Source organism: Vanessa cardui, chromosome 3, assembly GCF_905220365.1.
Source record: "Vanessa cardui chromosome 3, ilVanCard2.1, whole genome shotgun sequence".
NCBI classification, from domain to species: Eukaryota; Metazoa; Arthropoda; class Insecta; order Lepidoptera; family Nymphalidae; genus Vanessa; species Vanessa cardui.
The window spans coordinates 9,360,693-9,387,952 of NC_061125.1; the positions used below are offsets into that span (position 1 = coordinate 9,360,693).

Consider the following 27,260-nt stretch of genomic DNA (forward strand, 5'->3'; position numbering starts at 1 on the left):
AGACATAAAAGGCCCGTAAACACTTTGATCGGTGAAGCATTATGTTTTTAGAAACCCGAACTCCCGAATTCTATGTCTGTAGACATAGTGACCACATTTCCGTAGCAAAAAAATATTGACTCACATAGATGTATTCGAGATATAATCCTTTGACCGTTTTCGAGAATAATATTTAAGATTTGTATGCAATGTTGTTTTGTTATTAAATAAATATAAGATTCTGAATGGATGAAAAATGATTAATATTTTAATATTTATAAATGTGTAGAAACAAATTGTTTTGTTGCATTTAAGATAATGTTTTCGGTAAAAGTGTAGTAGAATACTATATAATAATATGTTATGTTTTTGTGTTAGAAAGGGTTGTTATTAGACTAATGTGTAATCGTTTTACATTGTTCATACAAATAAACGAAAATGATAATTATACCAAATATTAGATACGTAATGAAATCTATATTCAAAAGATTATTCATACCGTTATAAAACATGAATAAATTATTAATCCTCGTGGAAACACGAAAAAAAAAACCGATTGCAACATCATTATGGCAGAAATCTTTTAAAAAGACCCAGGCTTTTATTTGTGGAAGCACACGTTATAATTTACATACAGATTATTATGTATGTATGTTGAATAATACTAGAACATCCATTGTCTTTGAGCGCTATTAATACAGCAGAATACAGACGTCATCGTGCAGTGATATTTCCTGAATGTTCTAGATAATTCCGGTTCCCGTCGGCAATAACTGGTTTCCATCAGCAACAACAAGACAAAGTATAGTGAAAGAAGACTTTGTAGGACACTTAAAAGTCGTAATTTTATTATGTTATTATTAATTTTATAGCGAAAAAAAAACGGTTTCAATTTTACAAAAATATGGTTACTTTAGTTTTTGATAAATATAAATAAATCGTTGCTTTTGTCTGAATTGATGATTATAGCATTAGTTTTGTTAACATAAATTTATATTTTATTAATTCTAAATGTAAGTTTCGGTTACATGTTTGACTGAGGTATGATAGCAATGCCAAATATTCCAGCAAGCGTTTGTTACAAACCAATTCGAATTCCAGTTCACATTGGCATAATATATTGGTTTTAATGGATGTTTTATCAAGATAAGTTACTAGCGAGAAGCGATCCTGTCCGAATTTAAATTTCGCCAGTTCCGATTAAGAATTATTTATCGTAATGTGTCTTAAAATAATATAATCTATAATAGATGGCTATAAAATGCACTACTTTAGTATCTTATAGGCTATATCCAACGTAATGTAATTTAATTTATTTGTCTGGTACTTAAAGGTACAAATAACTTTATAATTACAAATGATTTAATTTAATATTTACTAAAAATGTGAATGTGATAGCAATACTTTTTATTAAATAAAATTTGACAACCTGCGTGGTCGAGTGGTGTGTACACCGGTTTTCATGGGTATGCCACTCCGAGGTCCTGGGTTCGATTCCCGGCTGAGTTGATGTAGATTATCATTAGTTTTCTATGTTGTCTTGGGTGTTGTCTTGTGTTTGTGGTGCCTCGTTACTTCTGATTGTCCACAACACAAGTGTTTTAGCTACTTACATTGAGACCAGAGTAATGTATGTGATGTTGTCTCATATTTATTTATTTATTTATTTAATGAAAATTATTGGACTACAACGTCAAGGTCCATTAATTTCAACGGCAAATAGGAAAAAAAAATACATACACCATTTTATGTATTGCCGTTTAATTTAATGAATGGGAAAAACAACCATAAATGTGTTGCATTTTCTATCGCATTCATATAAAATATTATATATTTTTGTAGTGGCAGGCAATATAACTCTTTCTGCAAAGTACTCAACTTTGCAGTAAGTAGAGTGCATTTTCTGCTAAGAGGAACTCGTAGTTAGTTGAGATCTAGAAATTGCTCTTTCCAGGCCCATTACTTAGATATATATTCTGTTACATGTAGGTATTACTTATTTACCACGAATTTAATTTCAATTCTTACTAATATATATGTAATTACTTGTACTTATACAAAGTTCTAGTAGGAAGGGTGCAATATTGTCGCATACCACGTTTAGTCGTGTATACAGTTCCGTACGATCTTAGAAGTTCATAATCAACCCCGAAAATTAATTCGCCGGAAGCATCCGTGCCACAATAGTGTCGCATTATTTGCACTTGAGTGATGATCCTTCATCTAATGCTTCTAATTAAAATTGTATGTATTTAATGTCAATTCATATAATTATATTTGAATTTTTGAAAGTTTTTACATCATAAGTGAATATATAACAAATGAACATCAAATATATGAGTTTCATCGAAGTACTTTATTTATTGAACTAAAAGATATATACTTTTACTTGGTGGTGGTGGTAGGGCTTTATGCAAGTCCGTGTGGGTAGGTACCACGCACTCATAAGTTATTCTACCACCAAATAACAGTACTCAGTATTGTTGTGTTCCGGCTTGATGGGTGAGTAAGCCATAGTAACTACAGGCACAAGGGACATAACATATTAGTTCCCAAGGTTGATGGCACATTGAAGATGTAAGGAATAGTCCAAACGATTCATAAAGATAACGAATGAATCATTAATGAATAATTTTTAATTTAATTATTAATTTTGAAGTGAATTTTTTTAGATCCATTCAGCCTTTGTAGTGTGATTGAGTAACTTACATAAATCCATCTCAACTTTGGTATTTTTATATTGGTAAGATAGTAAGATTATTTTCAGGCAAGTATCAATTGCTCATATATAGTTAATACTTCGACAATTGCAAACAAAATATCCTTAATAATCGACAAGTTATAAGGATTAACCGACTTATCAAAGCGGTTAGGTTTGCTTTTGTGTTTATGAAACTTCTGTTATTTCATATGTACTGCATACATTAAATACAAAAACAAATATATTGCTCGTAATAAAACATATTAGGAACGAAAAAATGTCACATCAAATACAATAAAACTACTCATATAACATTAATTTATGTCACTATATTAATTTACCAATCGATACATATATTAACTATCCGCTTTTTGTGTATTAATTATCCTTTTTATCGCCCATCCCCGAATCTAGATTTCTTCTCCCATGCCCGTTAAAAATCAACCGCCTTTTGTTTTTTTTCGTGCCAGGCAGTACCAGCTCGCCACACCACGCCACGAGAGGAAGTGACGGGCGTCCCACAATACGATGTAGATAACCGAATCAATAATCATACCAGCAATTAAAAATGTAATTAAAAATCAAAGCCATACTAAATATTATTATTTTGATTAAAATGATATAAGTAAATTTAATATATCATGACATGATGACACAAATTTATTTCTTTTCTCGACTAAAAGCACAATAACTTAATTGGTCAGACCGGTGGTGGATCCAAATATGCTCCAAGATATTGTCATCAGCATACTCATATTAGTAAGCACGAGGCAGATAGAATTATATTACAAAAACAATGATAATACCAGTAGACCTAGTTCAGAAGTTAATTAGTATTTATTACACGAAATGGCAATATTTTCAGCAAGAAACTGTAACCACATGACAAAGTTTATATGATTTAAGTAAGAAAGCTCGTTATCAATAAGACAATTAATATTTTATTGACTCATTGGTCTTGAACCATAGAGCAATTACATTAGCCGATGTTCAGATGTTTTCGTGCGAGTCATAATTAATCACAGTCTGTTATTAGCCGACTAAACTTGGCTGCATGCCAACCGTCCATAGGGAGACTTTATACGAAAGCAAACCGTATTGAAGCTTTGCCCATAAGATATATAAAACGTGTACACTATTTAAAAGTAATCTTGTTTATTATTAATATGAGCTCGAGAAGTTATCATTATCATTATCATCATCATTGCATTGACTATAGTAAAGTCGCTTATCGCTGTCTGACTCAATGCATGCTCAGGTCTTTAAAATTACACAACGGATTTTGATGCGTTTTTTTGTAATAGATAGAGTGATTTAAGAGGAAGGTTTTTGTATATCATACATGAACAACATAGTAAAGACACACTGGTAAAATTTTAGGAGTTTCTAATGTGATCTCGTAAATAAACCAATTCTGTAGTATATTCAGTATCAGTATTGCCGGTGCGTAACCGGAGCGGGTTGTCTCGCTAGTTATTTAAAACATTATAATACTTGAAAAGTCAAATGTTGAGGTGATGCATAATGTCAAATATAAATCGTCTAATCAATAGATACTATATCTTTAATTAATGAATTTCTTCGGGCAAACAAAGACTAGACTCAACTATGCTGCTTCAATCTCTATTCTCGTACACATAGGGTCACCGCTTGGATGACGTTTTGATACGACTGGAAAAGATAAAGATGGTGGATAAACTTTATATGCTTTTCGAGGCATGCGATCATCGTACAGTCAATTTTCTGACCACGTGCTGCCATTGGCAATTTCTGTACAGAATAACCCAACTTTGTAATGGCCCGTTCGACTAACAGGACTTTGGGATTGCGACCTAATAAGAATAGCTACTGGACTAACAAGGCAAATATATACATACTATAGGAACACTATTTAAACTCAGATAAGGAATTCATGAGAAATAACTTATGTACAGAATATGTCACTCTAAGACGAAGACGTGGGCTTCAAAGTAGGCTATAGCACTATTGAGTTTATTTAGAATTCATCTATTACTTGGCGGTGATGGAAAACAGGTGGAACTTAAATGTGTTAGATCAGAACTACTACACTGTGTGTCAACCGCATTGAATTAGTGTGGTGGAATAAGTTCCGAACTATCTCCAAGAAGTTTTACTTTCACTTTATACTTTTACGACCATTTTCTATTAAATTAAGCGGTACATCTTCATTAAATGATACCGAAATCTAAAATAAATATAAGAATGACCGTTTACTTAAGTTTAAATTTTCTACCAAAAATCTATTTTAAATTCAAGATTAATCTTTTGTGAGAGTCAAATGAACAATGCTTCTATTTAATTCAACTCCTTGCAATAACAAAGGCAAATGTACGTGGGTTGAACGTGCGGCATTACTCTCTATTGAGATTCGTTTGCCGAGGATTCTTCTAAGATTTGCTTAAAAATTCTGCAGCTATAATTATAGCAATTGGATATTTTTGATACTATAAAAAAACATTTCGGTTAATCGAATAAAGTGCGAGAATTTCGGGGTGATTTGAGTTCGAATTTAAATAAGGACTGTCAAGTAAAACGTTGATTATAATCTATTTGGTATACTGGCAAAGAGATAAATTTTGAATTTTTTATATGTATTATATTGTAAGATTAGAAAGTTTAATTATTACTCTTTATTTGACTTTTTAATGTCATGAATTGAATTGAAATAATATTATATCTACTAAATGAATTTTATATATAACAATTTGTAATAACACTAATAGCCATCCTCCACATAATTTTAGAATGCCCAAGATTTGGTATAGAAAGACTGTAACTAGAAATTAAGATCCAAACCAGACTAGACCAGTCCTCTCTCCAAACCATCATGGAGAAGGATACCACAAGAACACCGTTCCTCGCATTCGCCAGAAAAGCCGCCCAAGTAGCCGCAAAAAGAAATAGTTTGTCCGCTACATCATCTTTAACCCCCCCACAACCACAAACTCAAAACACAACGCTCTCACCAGCACAGACCACGTCACAAAACACACAGCACAATACTATCACTACAAACTCATTGTTGACTTCCCAGCCAATCCAGACCCGGGCCACCATTAACACCCTTAGACAGAAGCTACAGGCTCTCCCAAATACTCTTCGGGGATTGCTCGTAAAGAGAGATCAGCCCACCACGTCCAACCAACCCACTCAATACACTGCGTTCACAGAACTGTTGCAAAACGTGGGTGAACGCGGTACACCGGGCATCAAAATTAAAGGAGTGGCTCTCTTTATGAGTTTAGATACAGAGATGGTGGGCATTGGATTCTGTCGCCCGGAAGGCTCAGATCGCTTGATAGTATCTCCTGGAGTAGCCTTACTCATTAAAGGGAGCACTTCAAAAGTGAGCATTAAACGCACCACCATCGACGCGCTAACAATCCAAATGCCGGGTGCCTTGACCTGTCGACTGATGCGACTACGAAACAAAGTGGTCGCACTCTTTGAACGGGAAGAGGAAGCCTCCTTTGTAATAGCGTGCGAAATGCTCTCGAGGTTGGGTGAGTTGGACCATGGACCATCGTACATGGGTTATGTACGATAAGCGTTGACGCCATGAGAATCAGCTTTCAAAAAGGTGACATTGCAGTCCGCTATGGCTGCCTGTTAGCCTCGAAACAACACGAGGTCATCGTATATGAGGATAGGGGAGAAAACCTGAGTTTCCTGAAACCAGAGGTCACAACACCTTTCCCTACCACAAAGCCGGCCACCATCGAGTCCCAATTAAGCGGATCTGAGCGCTTGCAGTTAAAAATAGCGGCGCAGAGAACAGCCCAGGTCCCGAAGAGCCCTTGGGACAGACGGCCAAGTCCTGTACCCACAGTGGCGGTGGTGACATGTTTAATCCGCGATCTGGTATCTCCAAAGAACAAGACGTCGCCCTCACCTCAATCAGACCCTGGCCCGTCGGGATCACCGAGTCGACAGGCGAAGGCAATGAGGGAATTCTTAATGGTTAAACATCCGGAAAAGCCCAAAACTACTCGCGCCCACCTAACAAGGGCCGATAAGGGTCAAGTAATACCACCAAAGCTGAAACCAGCGTCTAACCCTCGAGACCATACAGTGAATGCTTTCCTAGAGTTCCGGGCTATTGTGACGGCCACCCGCGAGGTCCACTTAGCCACCTGTAAAAAGATCATGCAGACCTACCGACGCGGTAACGAAAAGCTGCTGGAGGTGGAGCTCGAAGAAGCCGGGGCGGCCATATACAACAACGACACATCCCAAGTTATCAAAGGGAAAATGTCGGGGCGGTACATGGCAGCCTACAGCGCTGTAGATGGATTCGTTGGCCTGGTTGATGCGGAGGGGCGAAAAGACGCATTCCCTAGGTTCTTGATACAAACAGGAGACCCAGTGGTAGTAGTGGCCAGATGCAAGAGAGTAATGCTAGACGACAGGATATTCATGATGGCAAAGTCCGTCTCAGAAGGTCCGGGCGTCGACGCACCTCTCGTAGGTTGGGAGCTGCCACAGATATCGTGGATAAACGGGGTACCAGGATGCGGAAAGACGACTCACATTGTCAGGAATTTTGATGAGGATAACGAAGTGGTAATCACCTCAACAATCGAAGCCGCCAAAGATCTGAAAGAACAACTTACACGCCGATTTGGCGAAAAAGCTAAATCAAGGGTACGAACTATGGCATCCGTGCTAGTAAACGGGTTCAACGAGAGCACAAAGTGCATCCGACTGACGGTCGACGAAGCCCTCATGAACCACTTCGGAGCCATAGTAATGGCGGCACAGCTGTCTGGAGCTAGTGAGGTGGTCCTTATCGGAGACATCAACCAGTTGCCTTATATCGACAGAGAAAATCTGTTCGAAATGAGGTACTGCCGGCCAAGCCTGACAACAAACATCACCCGCGAGTTATCCTGTACGCACCGAAACCCCCTGGACGTCGCATACGCCATTAGTGAGGTTTACCGTACCATCTACTCTGCAAGCTCTATAATCCACTCCCTCAAAATGAAGAGATTCACTGACACCAACATACCATCCGACCAAACCTAAACCCTATATCTGGTCCATACGCAGGAGGAAAAGAAACTCCTGATGGACCAGGGATATGGAAAAGGAGAAGGATCAGGCGTCATGACCATCCACGAATCTCAGGGACAGACCTACGGCGACGTTATCATAGTCCAGTCGAAAAATGTGAGGCTCCGTATTCACGAAAGTGTTCCTCACGCAGTTGTGGCAATTACTAGACACACTAACACCTGTGTCTACTACACGGACGATGGTGACGACGCTATCGGCAGATTCATCGGCCGAGCGGCGGGTTCTTCAGAAAGGACCATCCTAGAGCACAGCCTCAAGACATCTATACATAAACGCGACATCAGAGTCGCCGAGGCCGTGCTCTCTCTGATCAAACGCGGACCAGGACCCGCTGGATTGTAGTAATCCGAACACATATACTGCTATATATTATTTATATATTATTTATTATAGTTTATATATTATTTATTATACATTAGTATATATTATTTAATAATAAATTAAAAAAAAAAACAGTGTGGGCCACGTCTCCCAAGAAGACGACAAAAATGATTTCCAGCGAAGATCTGCTGATGTTTAGTATAAATATAAAACGCCAAAATGAAATTGAATATAAAATGTAAAAAAAGGCACGGGCATCTGCGAGCCTGTGGATGTTGTATTTTAAATAAAAAAAAAAAATAACACTAATAGCGGTAACCATGGAAACACTTATTCAATACGTAAACACAAACTCTTTTTTCATCAATTTATGGCAGTTTAAACTAAATATTAAGGCAATTTCGGGTTAAGACTTTAAAAAAAGAATGTTAACAAATAATTACTATTGATCCTATCATCTATTCCGACGTTTCGACATATACAACCTCAAACTTGTTCATTCCAGTACAATCCGGAATAATCTTGAACATTCAGGAAATGTCAGTGCATGATGACGTTAGTATGTCATGTATTATTACAATGCTCAAACACTAACGGTTGTAATATATATTATGCACTGTATATATGATGCAACTGTCTACTCGTTGATTTAATGTTATATATCAAATTAAACTTTGTGTAATATATTGTTTTCGTTTCGACGGCATTTCATCTTCTCATCTATAAAATGTGTTTGACTGCTTTTAAATGACTATGGAAGTATAATATTTTAACATAACCTCTTAGCTTAAGTGAGCCAGTGCTTATAAAAAAACCATAGAGTCAATCAGGCTACAGAGCGCTTAAAAACAAACATACAGTCGAAAGAGATAATCAATCTTCTTGGTACGTACCATTACTAATTCTAACTCCGATCAACCTTAGCAATATAGCGATTAACTAGTGACGATTGTACTTTGTTTTAAAAAAAAATATTCATCTTCATTCTTTATTGCATGTATAAATAAAAAAAATGAAATAATAAATAGAGAAATTATATAATAATTAAAAAACATCATAAACAACGCTGAAATGAATTTTATATTGTATATCATACAAATGTTTGCTCTATGGCGACTTGCGGTGACTTCACTACTCTTGACAAAGGCCTTGTAACTAATTGTACTTTTGTTTCCCAAGAACATTCATTATCATTCATTTGATGAATGATAGTTTTATGTATGTTGACTAGTCTTATAATAAGTGTTTCAGTGCAGTATTAAAAAAATAATACAATGTTCTTACTTCCTTTACTTAGATCTTATATTTTCTTAACTCATGTTTATGACATCGCTGTCTCGGAACAGTCTTTTGTACGTAAGCTGGTTTTTCAATGTACTTATGTGTATACATTTTGTATGGCTATAGTGATTTATGTTTAAGTTTTTTTTTTTTATTGTAAGATATGTCATTTTTTAAGTAAGTTTAGGTTGGTACGATGACATTCTAAAATTTATCAGTAGGTATTAAGACTATCAATGTTGCAACATTTGCTGAGAAAATTGTTAGTTATCATTCGCTTGTTATTTTTATTGATTAAAGTTAATTTTTAATAATATATTGTGTTTTTGTTACGTCAATAATTGAGCTCGAGATTTTAAATAATTGTAATCACTAAAACATGCATTACCAAACAAATATCAGGTTATAGTTTTTAATTACGTTTATTTAAGTAAAAACATTTTCTTTAATTTAACAAGCCATGATACAGAAAGATAGCAGATCAAATAAAAAATAAAAATAATTAATAACAGTAAAAACAATTGTTCATTGTTATTTGGAATTCGGTAAAAAAAATCTCATTTGTAATCATGAAATTGTTTGTACTTTTGGTCAAGAGTAACCTCGCAATCATAATGTAGGAAGCACCTTTACTGCCGATTTCACAGCGAGGAGCGCGCCGTGTCTCTGCATATTCAGCACTTGGTTATATTCCATAAATTTAATATTTTGCAGCCGCTCGCGCCACAGACTATATAATGCAGTAGATTTATTGCTCTGTGACATACTCTTTTGTGAGAACACGCGGTGAATATAAAACATCGGTTATGTTCGAAGTTAGGAGTAAAGTTATATCTTTATGTAACTAAAAATATATGAATATTTTCTTAGAATTTTAAATTTCAAATTTAAATATTATTGTTTTCGTTTTTCTTACTATGCAAATCCAAACAAATAAATATTTTCGGAATGATTTTTTACTAAAAGTAACTAATATTCAGTAAATATAAATAAATTAAGAGACAATATGAGTTATATGTTATAATTAATATTTATAGGGCTTTGTGTAATCCTCCTTGGGAAGATACTAACCAGAAGCAGAAATAAAATGTTTTTGCCATTTTGAGTTTAACGAAGATCGCTTCATTTCCTCGATATATGCAAATAAATAATATTTTTGATATTTTTAGGCGTTATTGTTCCGGGTAGTTAATAAACTTTTATTTCATTATTACGAAGGAGCTTTTGCGGTGGTATCTTGTAAAAAAGGTGTGTGTATTTTTGTAAGCACGTGAGATGTTCTAGTTATTTAGCCGCATTAAAAATAGTTTTTAAATGTATGCAAATAATTAATTACAATTAAACCATTATTTTTAATACAATACAAGTAATTTCGGCTTTCTTCGTCAACAACAACAACTCCTAATTTGTAATGAACTGAGTATATTTTATAAATTGAAAATAGTATTACAGATTGCGGTTACACATTTGATTTGAAATTCTCTGGTATTTGTATAGGGATGATTAACCACTTAAATAAGAAAGCCGCTACTATTAAACTTAAATTTCTAATTATATCAAGTCTTATAAACAAACGAATATTACGATTTTCAAATGACAGTACTAAAAAACAGCGTTATTCACATATTTTTTAGTCTACGTTAACATAATTATGAATATAAAGAGTATTCACATTTATTTGCATCGAATAAGGTTGGCCATAAACCGCGGACGTTAAATGCTGTAAGCGCTCTGTTTGGGTAATTCAGTCAAGTAAATTTGGTAGAATATTAAAACAGAGATCGTGTAATTACATCCCTGAAATTTAGGTTAAATTTTTCATTGTATTTTTATTTATTATTTAAGCTTTATAATGTGTATCGTTTGTATCCTAAAATGTTAAGTAATGTAGGTCTCTGATAAAGACATTTTCGGCCGAGCACTTTTTTACGCCGATTACATGCGTGATACATGGTTATCGAAATATTTTGTTGTTTTCTTGTCAATAATAATATTTGATTACTTTGTTCCAGCCGGATCCGCTCTCGGTCGGCGAACGAGCCGCGGCGGAGCGGGGGCCGCGGGCTCGCCGAGTTGACGTCATGCTCATCGCTTCCAACCAAACAGCCAACCTCACAGACCTGGCGCTCGGCCCCGACCTCCCAGCCAGCCCCTTCAGTCTCGCCCAGAAGATCGTCATCGCAATCATAGCCAGCGTCCTCTCCGTGCTCACTGTCGTCGGCAACTCCATGGTCATGATCAGTTTCAAGATCGACAAGCAGTTACAAACCATCAGCAACTATTTCCTATTCTCTCTCGCGGTTGCCGACTTCGCGGTCGGCTTGATATCCATGCCGCTCTTCACGATGTTCACGATATACGGATACTGGCCCCTCGGGCCGCACGTTTGCGACACCTGGCTGGCGTTGGACTATCTAGCCTCCAACGCATCCGTACTCAACCTTTTAATAATAAGTTTTGATAGGTATTTTAGTGTGACGCGGCCGCTAACTTATAGGGCTAAAAGGACTACACGCCGCGCGACGGTAATGATAGGTGGTGCGTGGGGCTTCAGTTTGGTGTTGTGGCCTCCTTGGATCTATGCGTGGCCGTACATAGACGGGGAGAGGAAAGTGCCCCCGCACGAGTGCTATATTCAATTCATAGAGACAAATCAGTTTATTACGTTTGGGACGGCCATTGCTGCATTTTATGTGCCAGTGACAGTTATGTGTATATTATATTACAAGATTTGGAGGGAGACAAAGAAAAGACAAAAAGATCTTCCGAATCTTCAAGGGGGAAAGAAGCACGACTCGTCAAAAAGGTCGAATTCAAGGTAAGTCTTTGTTACGGATTATTTTCTAATAGATTAAAATACATACAAATCAAATTATTATTCCATATCGATCACTAAGTTTCGCTAGTGAAGTTACGAAACTTAATCGTGGACGCGCAAAATCATTACTCACAATCTGCAAGTTTCGGAATGGCCACAAAAACTTTTGCTGTAATTTTGTTTGGCGTTTCTTTACATGACCGAATATTGAATTTGTATTCTTTCTTGCCAACTTTAAGGTATAGTTTTGCTCTTCGTGGTTTTGTATTTATTTCCACAGTTTCCAACGGAATAGTCCCTCCCTAAGCCTGCAGAAGCTGAATGACGATAGTTTTTCTTAGGGTTTTTTCTTCACTTGTCTGTGAATATTTTCTTTTATATTGCTAAACTATTCGCTATTTTATTTTGAGTTGCCAAATGTAAAATATATGTTAAAGACTATAAAAAGATAATTAAAATAAGAAAAAAAATAGAATAAATTCATTTTCAATTTTAGAACTTATCTACACAATTAATATTATGAATTAAAACTTGTACTAAATATTTTATTTTGCTCATTAGAAGTTTAAAAAAAATCACAAAAGGCAGGCTTTAATTGTTGTTTTATAAATATTTAGAAGAACACTTACTCTAGGTATGATGAAAAACACGACATACGTGGATACGCTATTTCGATGCTGGCCTAAAGCCTATTCTCCCTTTGAGGAGGAGGTTTGGAGCATATTGGGTCGGTGGATACTCGCAGCAATATCGTAGAAATTAGACACATGCAGGTTACCTCATGATGTTTTGCTTCACCGCCGAGCACGTGATGAATTTTAAACACAAATTGAGCAAAAGAAAATCCAGTGGCGCTAGCTTGGGTTTGAACTCTCAATCATCGATTAAGATACACGAGTTTTAAACACTGGGTCATATCGTTTATGAAAATCTCATTCAGCGGTTTTGAGTTTCGTGTTACTTACTACAGAATAGCTCTACATTTATGAGAGATTGGAGCTTGACGTGACTTTATCCAAACTAAAATTAGATGTAAATTGAAAGATTGGACGAAGTATACGCCAAGAAGAAATTTCTCATTTCCTTTTCTACCTATATATTCACATCATCATCATCATCTCAGCCGTAGGACGTCCACTGCTGAACATAGCCCTCTCCCAATAATTTCCACCTAGACCGGTGAGTAGCGGCCTGCATCCAGCGACACCCTGCAAACTTGACCAGATCGTTTGTCCATCTCGCGGGGGGACGCCCTACGCTGCGCTTGCCGGTACGGGGTCTCCACTCGAGAACTTTTTTGCCCCATCGCCCATCAGTTCTTCGAGCAATGTGCTCTGCCCATTGCCACTTCAGCGCGCTGACTCACTTCGCTACATCGGTTACCTTTGTTCGTCTACGGATCTCCACGTTTCTGATTCGATCACGTAGAGAAACGTCGAGCATAGCCCGCTCCATAGCTGTGTGCTCCGCTGAGTGACTCTGAGCCTTCTTAAAAGGCCCACAGTTAGAGACCACGTCTCGGCACCGTAGGTTATCACCGGTAACACGCATTGTTCATAGACTTTTTTCTTAAGACACTGAGGTATTTTGGACGTGAAGACATTCGTTATTATTATTATATTATTATTAATTTTCATATATTCACATAACATATGAAAATAACTAACGCAATTGCATATAAATATAATTAATGTATAAATTATAATCTTAAAATCGAGCTGTTCTATACCAATGTTTTTGCACAGACGTTAAATTTCACTTTGTTATGTTAATCGAGTCTGTCCAATTATCAGAATCGATATCGATATTTCGAATGAACTCGAATTAAAACAAGTATCGAATGAATATTCATTTCAACTAACGAGTAAAATAACAAGATATGGCGAGTAATTAATGATAACGATTTGAATATAGCTTTTTGTGGCAACTTTGTGTAATAAAATGCAATTGTAATTACCATTACTATGCAATTGAAGTGTTGAGTGGTTCAGTATGAAAATTTGGTGTGATGATATTGAAAATTGAGAAGATTAATATATAATTATATAATCAGGTCAGTATTGAGGACTAAGAATGAAAATGTTCGTAATCAAATTGCTTTCTAATTCATTAGATGGAATCATCTTGACTGCGCAGATCAATCTTCTCCTTATCTTCATCGTTCATTGCACTGTCGAAATAATCTGTAATCAATCAGCATAAGTTAAAATTTGGTATCATCGCTTTGTAAATTATTACGTTATTACTATGAAATAGCATCACTATATATAAATGTAGTAACGTAGCCGTATCGACTTACTTACGTATCTTAAAATTTTGTATAAGTCGAATATCAAAATCTGATAACTGCTATACAATAATTAGTCAAATATATGTTAGTATTTGAACGAAATTCAACATAAGGTATAAGTTTATCAACAACAACAACAGCCTATAAATTTCCCAATGCTGGTCTATGGTCTCCTCTCCCTTTGATGAAAAGTTTTGGATATTATATCCATATTTCACCACGCTGTTTCAATGTGGGTTGGTGGAATACACGTGTGGCAGAATTTCTATGAAATTAGACACATGCAAGTTTCCTCCCGATGTTTTCCTTCACCGCCGAGACGGGACATGTCAGCTCGAGTTTATTAAAGGAATATATAATAATATAATATTACATTAAATAGTTCTTATATACTTTAACCGTCGTATCTTTCCTGACACCGTCAATACGCCAACCTTCAAAAGTTAGATGTTATATCCCTTGTACGTTACAATAATTAGTCATTATTTTTTTGAATTGGTGCAAACATAGTTTTTTGGTTTATATTAAAACGTATTTAAATCTTCGATATCGTTTAAATTCATAGGTATTTTATAAGAGTATTCATCTCCTTGCTTTGATGGGTGGCAGCATCAAAGAATAATTAAATCCGGAAAAAATATATATTAATTTAAACAACAAAAAAAAACAACCGAATTAGGAACGTCCGTTATTTTCTGAGTCGTCTTATAAATGTTGGGCTTATTTTGCTTCCTAAATTAAGATGATAATTTTTTTACCGTCAATGCGCTTTCATTAATTCTGATTAATTATAATATTACTTCAACCGTATATTATATCCAATTTATTACAGTATTTTAAGACGATGTTTTTTTTCGATTATAATCAAATTGCTTCAATATTAAATAATAAAATAAAATGTATGGAAAGCTTAGATAAATTATGTTAGTGTTAGAGCAGTATAAAACAAAATCGCTTACCGGTGTCTGTTTATGTATATGCTTAGAACTTTTAAGTTACGCATCTGATTTTGATGGGGTCTTTTCTAATTGAGAGAGTGTTTTTGTATATAATACATGGACAATAAGGTAAAGAAACACTGATGACTTCAGAAGTTTCTAATGTGATTTCGTTAATAAACAAATTCTGTTGTATATGTAGTATTAGTATTGCACCCGTGCGACGCTGGGGTGCGTCGCTAGTTATGTGTATAATAACAACAGCAGCCTGTAAATTCACACTGCTGGGCTAAAGGCCTCCTTTCCCTTTGAGGAGAAGGTTTGGAACATATTCCATCACGATGTTCCACTGCGGGTTGGTGGAATTCACATGTGGCAGAATTTCTATGAAATTTGTCACATGCAGGTTTCCTCACGATGTTTTCCTTCACCGCTGAGCACAAAATGAATTATAAAGACAAATTAAGCACATGAAACAGCTGGCTTGCTTGCCTGGGTTTGAACCCGCAATCATCGGTTAAGATGCACGTGTTCTAACCACTGGGCCATCTCGACTCTCATATGTATATGTATAACGTAACAAAGATAATAAAAAAATTACATATGCGCTGTCTCGTATCAATGACAATTGAAACTAAATATATGTATGTTTTGTCACGCGCTTATTGTATGAATTTAGTTTGTGTCATACATTGTGTTTTAAAAACAAAAGAAGCAAATAAAATTAATATATTTGTTTAAGCTCGTAAGACTGTAACACCATTAATAAAATATACATATCATGCTTCATTACTAGATCCCGCTTTCAAAATAATTAAAGATTTTAAATTTAATGATTATTTAACAACTCAATACTCAATACAATAAGAGAAATTAAATTAATTTTTGATTCTTAATTTTACATTATTTTAATATGTATTTTTTACTTTAAATGATTATTAAATACCTCGGGTCTACATTTATATATTACTTTATTAATAAGACTGTCATTATAGTTAACATTTTATAGATATATTTTTTAAATAATTTAAACTATATTATATTTATAATAAAATTGTCTTATCGGATGTCTAATTTTTAATATAAAACTATCTTTCAAATATCAGCTTTCTAAACTCAGATGTTTAAGTTGAACGTCAGGACATACGAAATTATAAGTATAGATATCGCTAATTTAGTTTATCGCATTGTATATATTAAAAAATATTTTAAAAAACCGCAAGGGAACTTGTTAAGATGCTTTATTCTAAGCAAATTGCAATACGATTTAATATTTTCTCTCAACTAAGAGAAGCGCAGAATTGCCAAAAATAAATGCAATAAATAAGTAAATTTATGTAGCTATAATAATACTGCGTTTTGATTATATTCCGGGAAACACAGATTTCATAGCTAATGCTTATAAATGAAAAAAAAAACAGTAAGTATGTTTTGTGCCAGTTTATATAATAGGCTACTTGACAATGCGAAAAGTAAATTGTGAATTATTGTAATCAGTGTATATTATAAGCTTAAAAATGGTTATTTACTAGCGAAAGTTAAAAATAATACTTAATTTATTCAAAAATGCATTTTTTCAAACGTTTGTCACGTGACACTAAATGCCCCTGAATGGCCGGGCTTATGATGAAGTCACTTTCTTGTAAACCTTGCTTTTCTACTATATGTACCACAGATTATAATACAGGAAAGTGACGTCACCGACCCCATTGCAGCGCCATATTGTCCGAGTAGCGTTTTTGCGCGCTATTTAAATATGGAATGATAGGAATGATATTTTTCGGCTAATATGGACTAGAAATAAAAAAAAACAACTTTTACTAGGTTCCTTAACTTCTACTAAATAATATAAAATGAATTTTAAAAACCAGTCAAATAGCCTATTAACAAGCTGTGCTCGCGACTTCGTACACGTTTTTTAACAAAAATATATCGCTCAGTTGTAGTAGTTTGTAGATTTTATTATAGTAAATTAATTCAAAAATTGTAAAGAGTTTTATTTTGTATATATGTACCGTGTATACATATATTCACATTTAGCAAAAAGCGGGTATTTGAATATTACAAACAGACACTACAGTTTTATTATATACATAGAGATAAATAGCGGCTAGCATTAAATGATATGCAAAATCCAGATAAAATTATAAAATGTAAACGTCAATGTCATAAATGACATTTACTTAATTCTGACTAAAAGTAATATTAGTTTATCTGTGTTCCTTATACACAATAAGTACTGTGAAGCTGTCCGAAGTCAGTGTCATATACAGAGTTATTACAATTGGATGTATTCTTATTAGATATTAATAACTGTATTTTTCGTAACTTTTTAATGTTTTTGTTATTTTTTGAGACCAAACTTTTTGGTTAGAAACTACTCGTTCTATCTAGACGCGGATTACTGAGGTAGAAGATAGGATGAATTCCCTCACGACTATGTTTCTTAACACGTATCTAATAAAAATACCTACGTATCGCGCAAGAGCGTTTAAAATTTCAGTGGCTTCACGCTTTTCGTTCATAGGCTTGTTCTCCTCCATCTCCCCATCCCACACCAAAGCCTTTTACAGTCAGGTTCTTGCCCTTTATATTTATACGAAGAGAACGCATTTAAGATACGAAGAAGATTTACGCGGGGACGTATGTAAGTGGATGCTTTATTTAGCGCTTATTTATTTTTTTGGAGTTTCTCTTAGGGGTTTGAATATCCAATATACGTTGTGGAATTATTTTGCATTTATTTTTATTTGGTAATGTATTGTCTGAATGAATGTCTGAATTTAGGCCTCTAACGCACTATCAAGATTATTTTTCAAATAAACAATATATTCTTATGTATGTCTTAGTAATAACCTATCTACATATGCAAAATGAGAATATAATTATGAAATCATAATTAAAAGTTTAACACTATATAATAATTCCAACAAATAAAAGTCAAACCGCTAACGTTTCCTGTTAAGTGTATGGCAAGCTTTATACTTTATAACGGGCTCATGTTATATTCAACAATACATAACGGGCCGGTTTATTAATCCGACCACTTGCCTCTTTGGAAACATTGAAGGGATAAAATGCTACGAGCCCAGATGGTGCTAAACTAAGTGAATGAAATATTAAGTCTGATACGAAATGCTTTAACAACTGTTTTATGGGATTTATTGTATTTTTATTTAATCCAATAGCTATTAAATAAAAAAATAAAAACTTTAAAATGATATTAAAAGAAAGCAAGGTAAAATAAAGGAGCCAATGATACAGTGTGTAAAAAAACCTGAATATTAATCGAAACTTACGGGTTCAAACACAGTCAATTATCATTTAATTTTTATTTGGTGATTTTTTTTTTTATTTTAATTCGGAAGAGAACTCGATAGTAAATTCAACTGTCTAACACGTTTTTATTGAAAAGCGACGTTGTATAAGTTTAAACCTTCTCAAAAGAAATGCTTACAGCCTGATACTTTCATTTAAATTTATCATCGATGCCTACTCGATATATTTTTAAGTTTAGTAACGTGATAATCAAATTCAAAATATACCCATTAAATAAATTTAATATACCTTATAAGTTGAATTTATTGTTCGAAAATCACACTCGTATATATAATGACAATGAGTAATATAAATGTTAACGATTGCTAGAATACTTCAAATGTATATATATAAAATAATATATAAATATATTTTCGAGTTGCAGGTTCGATCCTGACCTTGGACTATTGTAAGTCCTAAAACGAGGCATTGCAACTATTCTTTTAAAAAACATTAGCATTACCTTTATCAACAGTATTAAATACTGCTGAAGTTTTAGAAATTAAAAAAAAATATGTACCGTTCAAGAAATAAAAATATAATTTAGACTCAAGAACTAGCCAAGTATGAAAGTTTGGAAACGACATTTCCTTCCACTCTCACAATCCTGCAATCTTATATACAACCGGAGATTTATCTTTTGGGGTATGGTACTGTAAAGTATACACTACTCTTACTATTCAGGGATACTAATGTAATTCAATGAAATGCCCAATAATTTTCATTGGTCCGACTTGGAATAAGTACCCGAGACCTCGGGTTTTATAAGCCTCCTAAGTTGAGTAATTCATTTTTAAGAAAAATTAGGTTTAATTTACATAATATGCCTTACAAATATTTACACGTAAGGTTTTTTAATTTCATCTATTTAAGCGCAACTGCTGCTGTGCTTGAGACTAATTACACTGTATAATATTAATTATAAGTATAAGTAAAGTACCCCCTTTTGTATAATGTTATTTAAATTTAGCTAATATATATATTTTATTCATAAAATTCTCTATTACGAATCAAAAACACCCAAAGTGTTGTTTAGGTTTTAAATTTCAGTTAAATCTTGTGATGTCACTGTTATAGTTTAAACAACTAAAGCAAAGAAAACAACCGGACCGTGACATTAGCGGAGAATACTTTGCCACAATCACCGTGCTTAATGAAGTTAATGTATTCCATATTAAATGAGCCCGGACTTGAGATAAATCGTAATGAAAATGAACATTATTTTTAAATAGGAATTAAACACATACACAAATAGTTTTAGTAACGTTAACACTACTCTTTAATAGAATAATTTAAAGTTTTATTTCTAAAATGTGGCAATTTTTACTAAAATGTAGAATTTATACATATAATAAAATTGGAGTAGGTATCTGTTTGTAATATTCAAATAGCCCTTTTAACTCAATGTATATGTATGTATACACGTAACTATACCAAAATAACATTATTTACAATTTTTGTCTCTCTGTTTGTTCCGGTTAATCTCTGGAACGGCTGGACCGATTTTGACGGGATTTTCACTGGCGGATAACTCATATAATAAGGAGTAACTTATGCCACAATATTTTTTTTTAATTCAAACACGTTCAAGGTCGCGGGCATAGCTAGTTTTTTAATAAAAAATGTCATCGTATGATGTCTCATACAACTCGATTTTATCAGAATTGAATATTTTAATCTTTTTTCGTGAAGCTTAAATAAACAATTTAATACAGAAACACGCTGACAACATTGAATTTAAAAGTGATTTATTTCCGTTGTTTATTTCAAAAGAGCAATTTCGCTATAAAACCCGTTGTTAATTAATTTGCGGTACGCGTGGCCTTCGAACCCTTCCAGAGCCGGTAGCGTGTCACGGTGCAACGCCTATTAATCTTAGTCAATCTATTGTGTGCAAACACTAGCTGATATGATGCTGCTGTTCGGATTGAGAACTTTTAGGAAAATGCTCCGTTAGCTAAATTTTTTCTAAGAAAACATCAACGTCCTCGTTCTTGTTACTTATAATCTGTATTGTGTAAGCACAAATATATAGTTGTTTAAAATATGTCATCAAAAGTAAAACGTTTCGTCGTTAAATACGTAAATAAAAGTTACTTTATTTAATGCTTAATGTGATGAAAATTATTACAAATATATCATACTATATAACAAAGTTGCTTACCGCTGTCTGTCCCTATGTGTAGATGAATAATTTATAAAATCCAAAATCAAATAATCCAACGCAATGGAATACGAATTTTCGTGCGGTTTTTTTTTAAACATAGAGTGATTCGAGAGGAAGGTTTTTGTATATAAAACATGGAAAATATACTAAAGAAACGCTGATAATTTTAGAAGTTTCTAATGTGAGGTCTTAAATAAGCAAATTCTGTACTATACTTAGTATATATCAGTATTCCGGGGCGGATCGCTAGTGTAGATGATGTAATATAAAAAAATCTATACATATGGATCCTTCAAAGTTCGACATACTCGTCTGTTGGGAAAATATTGTATGCTTACTTTGTTTCCACACAAGACTAACTTATTCCGTTGAGATAAAACTTCGCACCGTTCATTGTTTTCCTAGAACCAAACTGCGACCTCCGGTCCTTGTTTGTTACGACACTGCGTTAAGAAAAAGTTAAATATATTTCGGTTTAGGGTAATCTAATATATTAGAAAAAAAGATGATTTTCTTAACAATCTGCAATAAAAATATATTTTGGCAAAACAACTAGACTTTCTTGCCATTAAATTAAATTAAAATTTTAAACCTTTGTTATTCCTTCGAAAACGCTGTCAATCACTTTGGTGACGTCATATTGGTAAAAACAACAGTCGACTGCATTCATTTAACGTAAACAGCTATAAATATTTGGTGTTGTTTTGGAAAGATAATGAATTGCAATCGCTTTCGTTGGTGTGTAGTATCTAGTTGTACAAACACTAGTATTAAAACTGTAGAAAATTTATTTATCGAAGTGTCAGCTGATATTAGAAAGAAGAATGTTGGTGAACATGCAAGACGCAAAAGTTAATTGTGTTTTTGTAAGGATCATTTCAATATAAATAAAACGTATGCCACATAACTAGATTTTAATTAGGGTGTTATTACTTTTTCCTGTATAGGAAGAAATAAAGTTGATGGCAACACAACCTACAATTAGATTAAACTGAGTTTGTGCCTTTATAACAACACAAGATGGCGACTCTGGTTTTAGGTCACGTGATTTACAGGTTAAAATTAAAACTTTTAATTTTAATCTTAATGTTTAAAATAAGAATATTCAAGTATATTTCGACGTAGGTACATTTTTAATTATTATTAAATTTCATAATTTAATTTCGCTATAGTCCAAGATTTTTAGATATTCGCTCTGCATAAAATCCTTCTACATGATTTTTCGATTGGATTATGTCGGAGGGTGCCCCAAGTATAAAACCGAGTTTCTGTCGCCCGAAACCGCGAGCGTTAGCCGCCATCTTGGTAAACGTTTATTTGCATATAACTCGGAAACGGTAAGTTTTACGTTGAAAACCGAAGAAATCTTTTTTGTAGACAGCAAAATTTCCCACCTTTTTCATACCAAACTTTTCTTCCTATCTATATATCATAAAATAAGTAAAAAAAGTTTGTACAAAAAGTTTTATATAAAATTTGTAGAAAATTTCATGCCCTCCAACTTTAATTGAAACATTTTTTTCGTATCTCCAAAAAGGATTGAGTTACTTTACAAAAACAAAAAAAAAATGTTTTCATTTTTACTTAAATATGTCGGAAAATACCAACAATAGGGGAAAAAGTTTGGTATAAAAAAGGTGGGAAATTTGTTTGTTTATCTACAAAAAAGATATCTTCGGTTTTTAACGTAAAACTTACCGTTTCCGAGATATAAGCAAAAAAACGTTTTCCAAGATGGCGGCTAACGCTCGCGGTTTCGGGCGACAGAAACTCGGTTTTATACTTGGGGGGCACCTTTCGACATAATCCAATCGAAAAATCACGTAGAAGGATTTTATGCAGAGCGGACCGATTTTTGGTGCTAAAATTCCTGGAATATATTGAACGTACCCTATTGTGTTAAAGATATGAAATACTGTTGTAATTTACTTTAAGAGAATACTCTTCGCTCGTGGATCAGATGGATGCTGGAATCGAAAACCTCTACGAATTGAAAGATGTACATGACACGACATGGCCTATGTTTTTCAGATAGTAGAGCAAGGTGAACAGACGGTCTTGTGATAAAATCACGAAATATATTTCCGCGTATGGAAAATATACGGTGATTATGTGCGGAAAATTGAAGCGATACTTTTTAAGTATCATTGAGTTTACAGAATTATTAATGAAGCATTGAAAATTAACTGATGCTTGCCTGGATGATTCCGTTATATTAACTATGTAATACTTTACACTTAAAATATAAATAAGTATGTACCGTAAGTAGGAAGGTACATAACCTTTATATGGATTTATTTATAAAAATATAAAAAAAAAAAGAAGTGTGTATTGGAGATGTGAATACATCAAAAAATATTCTGCACTGTAACATTTAATAGGAATAATATTTTATTTGTACAACACCAACATAGCATATATACTATAAGATAAACATCATAAAACTTATAATGTATATTTCAAAAGCACAATATTGCGTTCTTACCGCTAAGTAAGGATCTCCTCCAGACAAGCTGAGCTTGAGAAAAAGTCAATATAAATGTAAGACGTTTTATGAAATAGGTCGGTCGACAGGCAAATGTGCCACATGATGGTAAGTGTCACCACTGCTAAATGACATTAGTGCTGCAAGAAATATTAAGCATACTTACACCACGAATGCGCCACCAACATTGGGAGCTTAGATGTTATATCCTTTGTGTTCGTAGTTACACTGACATACTCACCCTTTAAACCACCATATACTAAGTATTCTTGCTCTGCAGTAGAATATACGATACCTACGTAGACGGGTTTGCACAAAATCCTACCACCAAGTAAAAATACATTCATAATACATACAATAATATAAAATAAACAGGATTAATACACTTGATTCAATAGCGACAAAAATATGGAATACTTGTGTAAACAATTATTGAAAACTATTTTAGTTTACGAACATTTGTTCAATATTTAGACGATGTAATTCAAAAAATTTACATAAATCTGAACACAATATAAACTTTCTTTTTAGACTTCTAAAATGGTGAAACGAGTTACATTCTAATTGATGGCTTTCTAACATAGCTATGGTCGAACATAATCGTATCGTAAGGGCATGGCTGTTTGCCAAAGATAGTCCACCGTCAGACTCATTATGAGTCATTTATGCGTTGGTTCCTAGAACAATGACTACTCAACTGTCTGAAGACGCCTTGAAAGCGTAATTGATTACCAAGGCCAAAGCAGCCTTAACGATGCCATGTCTGTTAGGTTTTTAATTATTCCAATCAGATTAGTACCGAAGTTTCCCATTGTATACGCATATAAAACGTATATATCGAAATGTACTATACTAGTATCCTATTGCGGTTTCATCTTGAGATTGTGATGTGAGGAATTCGTCAGGTATCCTTTGCGTTAGTCGTTTTTTTTTTCATTCATATACATAAGATTTTATTAATAATTCCTTTGTTTTTTTTTTTTAATTTGGAACATAAAACCGCATTACTGTTTGTAAGGCTACGCTTTTTCTTAATGATTTATTATTATTCTCATATTACTGCAAAATAATATTTAACCAGAAAATAAAATGAGATCAGCAAGTATATACCGTGCGGTGTAATTTAAGTTAAAAGACATTTTAATGAGGACATGAAGTCATAGCGCCTCGAGTCGGCTTCAATACTTTTCTGTCCCAAAAAAATATTTCAATATGCTTGATGTAAATGCAGCTCAAAAAGTTTTTATATAATTATTTTGACACATTTCTTTTTAGTACTTAGTCATAATAAGGATTTTTTTTCGAAATTTACTTTTGTTACAAATACTTATTTATGCAGTTTCATTTATAATATTATAATTATATATTTAATAAACTCATATTCTGTTATTGTATACGATTTCATACAAAATAATTGTAATCGATTTCAGAACATAATTCGTATGGTTTTAAAACAAATTAAATTAAAATAAACGGTCGCTCATGGAATGTTAATATGAGATTTTCGTTAATTAGGTTTTAACTTCAGGACCATAAGATTTATAAAATGAAAACAATAATCAAAAATAATCTCTGTACAGGTTAGGTTAGGTTAGGTTAGGTTATTTATTACTTTTATTGGGTTATGTATCAAACATTAAACACGATTAGCTTGGTGTCATGATGGAAAACAGTTTCATTTGACAATGTCATTCACAATAAGTCTCTTACATTGGCAATCCGCTGACAACAGAGATTCAAGATACGTTACTTGTGCATACAATAGAACCAGGTCACTGACCCTTCACGTTGGAATACAACAATACAAGATAGAGTCGCTTGTCGTTAGAATATTGTAAAAGTGGACACAAAAATGCTTATCAAAATATACTTTATCACAGTAGGCCTATAAAAAGTCAGTGATTTATTTATCTTTAAACAATAACGTTAATCAACTTCCGGTTCGAAACACATAATGTGCCAATAAAAAATTCAAAATCAAAATAATTTACATTATCGATTTTACATTATTAAAATAGATTCCAAGTAAAAGCATTCTTGCCACCATTCCACGCTTTCAAGATTTATACAGTAACTAGTTTTAGTTCATATTTGTATATACATATATTTAAGCATTTAATGTTATTAATTCGCATGTCAATAAAAAGTAAAAGCTATAGCCAACATATATTACTATTTATACTAACTCCACGCGGTTTCGTCACTATCGGATGAAATTTTTACTTGGTTTAGGGCTTTATGCAAGCCGGTTCGGGTAGGTACCAACCACTTATATATTCTATGGTCAAACAGCATTGCTTAGTAGTTTTATTTTTCATTAAAGGATGACAGAACACCAGTTATAAGACATGTAGTCTTAGTTTACACATTTAGTGGAGCATTGGTGACGTAGGGAATGGTTATTGTTTAATATTTCTTACAGCACCAATGTTTGTTGGGTAGTGGGTCACCACTACCCAACAAACATTGGTCACCATATAAGCCATGATCTAACGATCATCAGGTGGCTTATAAAGGATTTGGCCATACATTTTTTATATAGATTGTTACTTATCTGTGCGAAACTGTACCGGGTATCTACTTATATGAAAGGTTAACTCATCTTATTGTAGATGCTTAGCAGAAATAAACGTTTATTGATCATGTGGATTTAGACGCCACAGTCACGAGAGATTTATTACCAAATCCAAGGTCGTGTGATCAGAGTTGATGAATTAACTATGTGAAGGCATTATGCATACTTCTGACAAAATCAATTAAAGATATGTCATTCAAAATTACTATGATGTGCGATGACCCTCTATGATTATGGACTAGAATTATAAATAAAGATTGTTAGTGTAAGCCCGGGCGCAAAATAAGTGCATCTCCTATTAGGTTGTGTAAAAAACCATAAAACCTACGTGTGTCAGATGAATTTCTTCCACAAATATGTATAATGTATGTTCAATTAAGTAAGGTCCGTGTATGGTAAAGTCTTGTAAGTCTTGTAAAAAAGAAGAGGACGCCTTAGCATAGCAGTGGGGCGTTGATATCATCATCCTCCTGTCCTAATCCCAATTTTATTTGGGGTCAGCGCAGCATGCCTTCTAACTTACTTCTCTGTCTGACGTCATCTCATAAGAAACATTATTTCCAGCCATGTCGCCTTCCACACAATCCATCTATAACCACTAAACAAACCTTCTTAGTGTTTCGATTTAAACTTTGTCTTGAGAATCAGAATAACGATGCAATCCGTAAATGCATATGCAATGCAATGTATAGCATTCTCGCCACCAATGCTCCGTGCATTATGTTATGATTTGAACGATAGCGTTTTTTTTAAATATGAAATATGGAATTATAGTATACTTAAGCCAACTAACGAGCGAAACTAATATAAACAAGCTATTGTGCTAATCAAACAATACGGTATGCAACTAGACCGTATCGACAAAACGAATGAATAAAAATGAGTTTCTAATAATTGAATAGAGAAAAAATAAAATATTGTAATAAATATACAGGCGCATTATTGAATGTTACTAGATTAATCAGTAATATAATTGATCGTTGCCAAGAATATTAAATTAGAATCAAAAATATATTTTATTTTTAATTCAATTAAATTAAATAGAAATATCGTAACAATTATAAATAAAAATTGATGAAAAGCAAAATGTATTGAGTACGCCTCTTTATACTATTTTATCAGAGTCGTGAATGTAAGAAAATCTTTATAATATTTGTTTTATTGTAATTTTAAAATGCTACGCGCTAAGTGTTTTTTTTTATAATAAAGTTGGGCAAGTAAAAAAATGTAAGCGGATTTATTAGTATTAGCGGTCCTGTCATCGGACGATTTAATCAAATTTAAAAA

General features: G+C 33.5%; 1 protein-coding gene across 1 annotated transcript in view; it reads left to right on the forward strand.

Moving 5' to 3' along the window:
* The window catches only part of LOC124543788 (muscarinic acetylcholine receptor DM1), a 108,684-nt gene that overhangs the window by 60,661 nt on the left and 20,763 nt on the right, over nucleotides 1-27,260 (forward strand). The window contains exon 2 of the mRNA XM_047122093.1: nucleotides 11,395-12,200. Coding sequence (XP_046978049.1) covers nucleotides 11,464-12,200 — 737 coding nt within the window. The 5' untranslated portion in view covers nucleotides 11,395-11,463. The remainder of the gene's footprint in view (nucleotides 1-11,394; nucleotides 12,201-27,260) is intronic.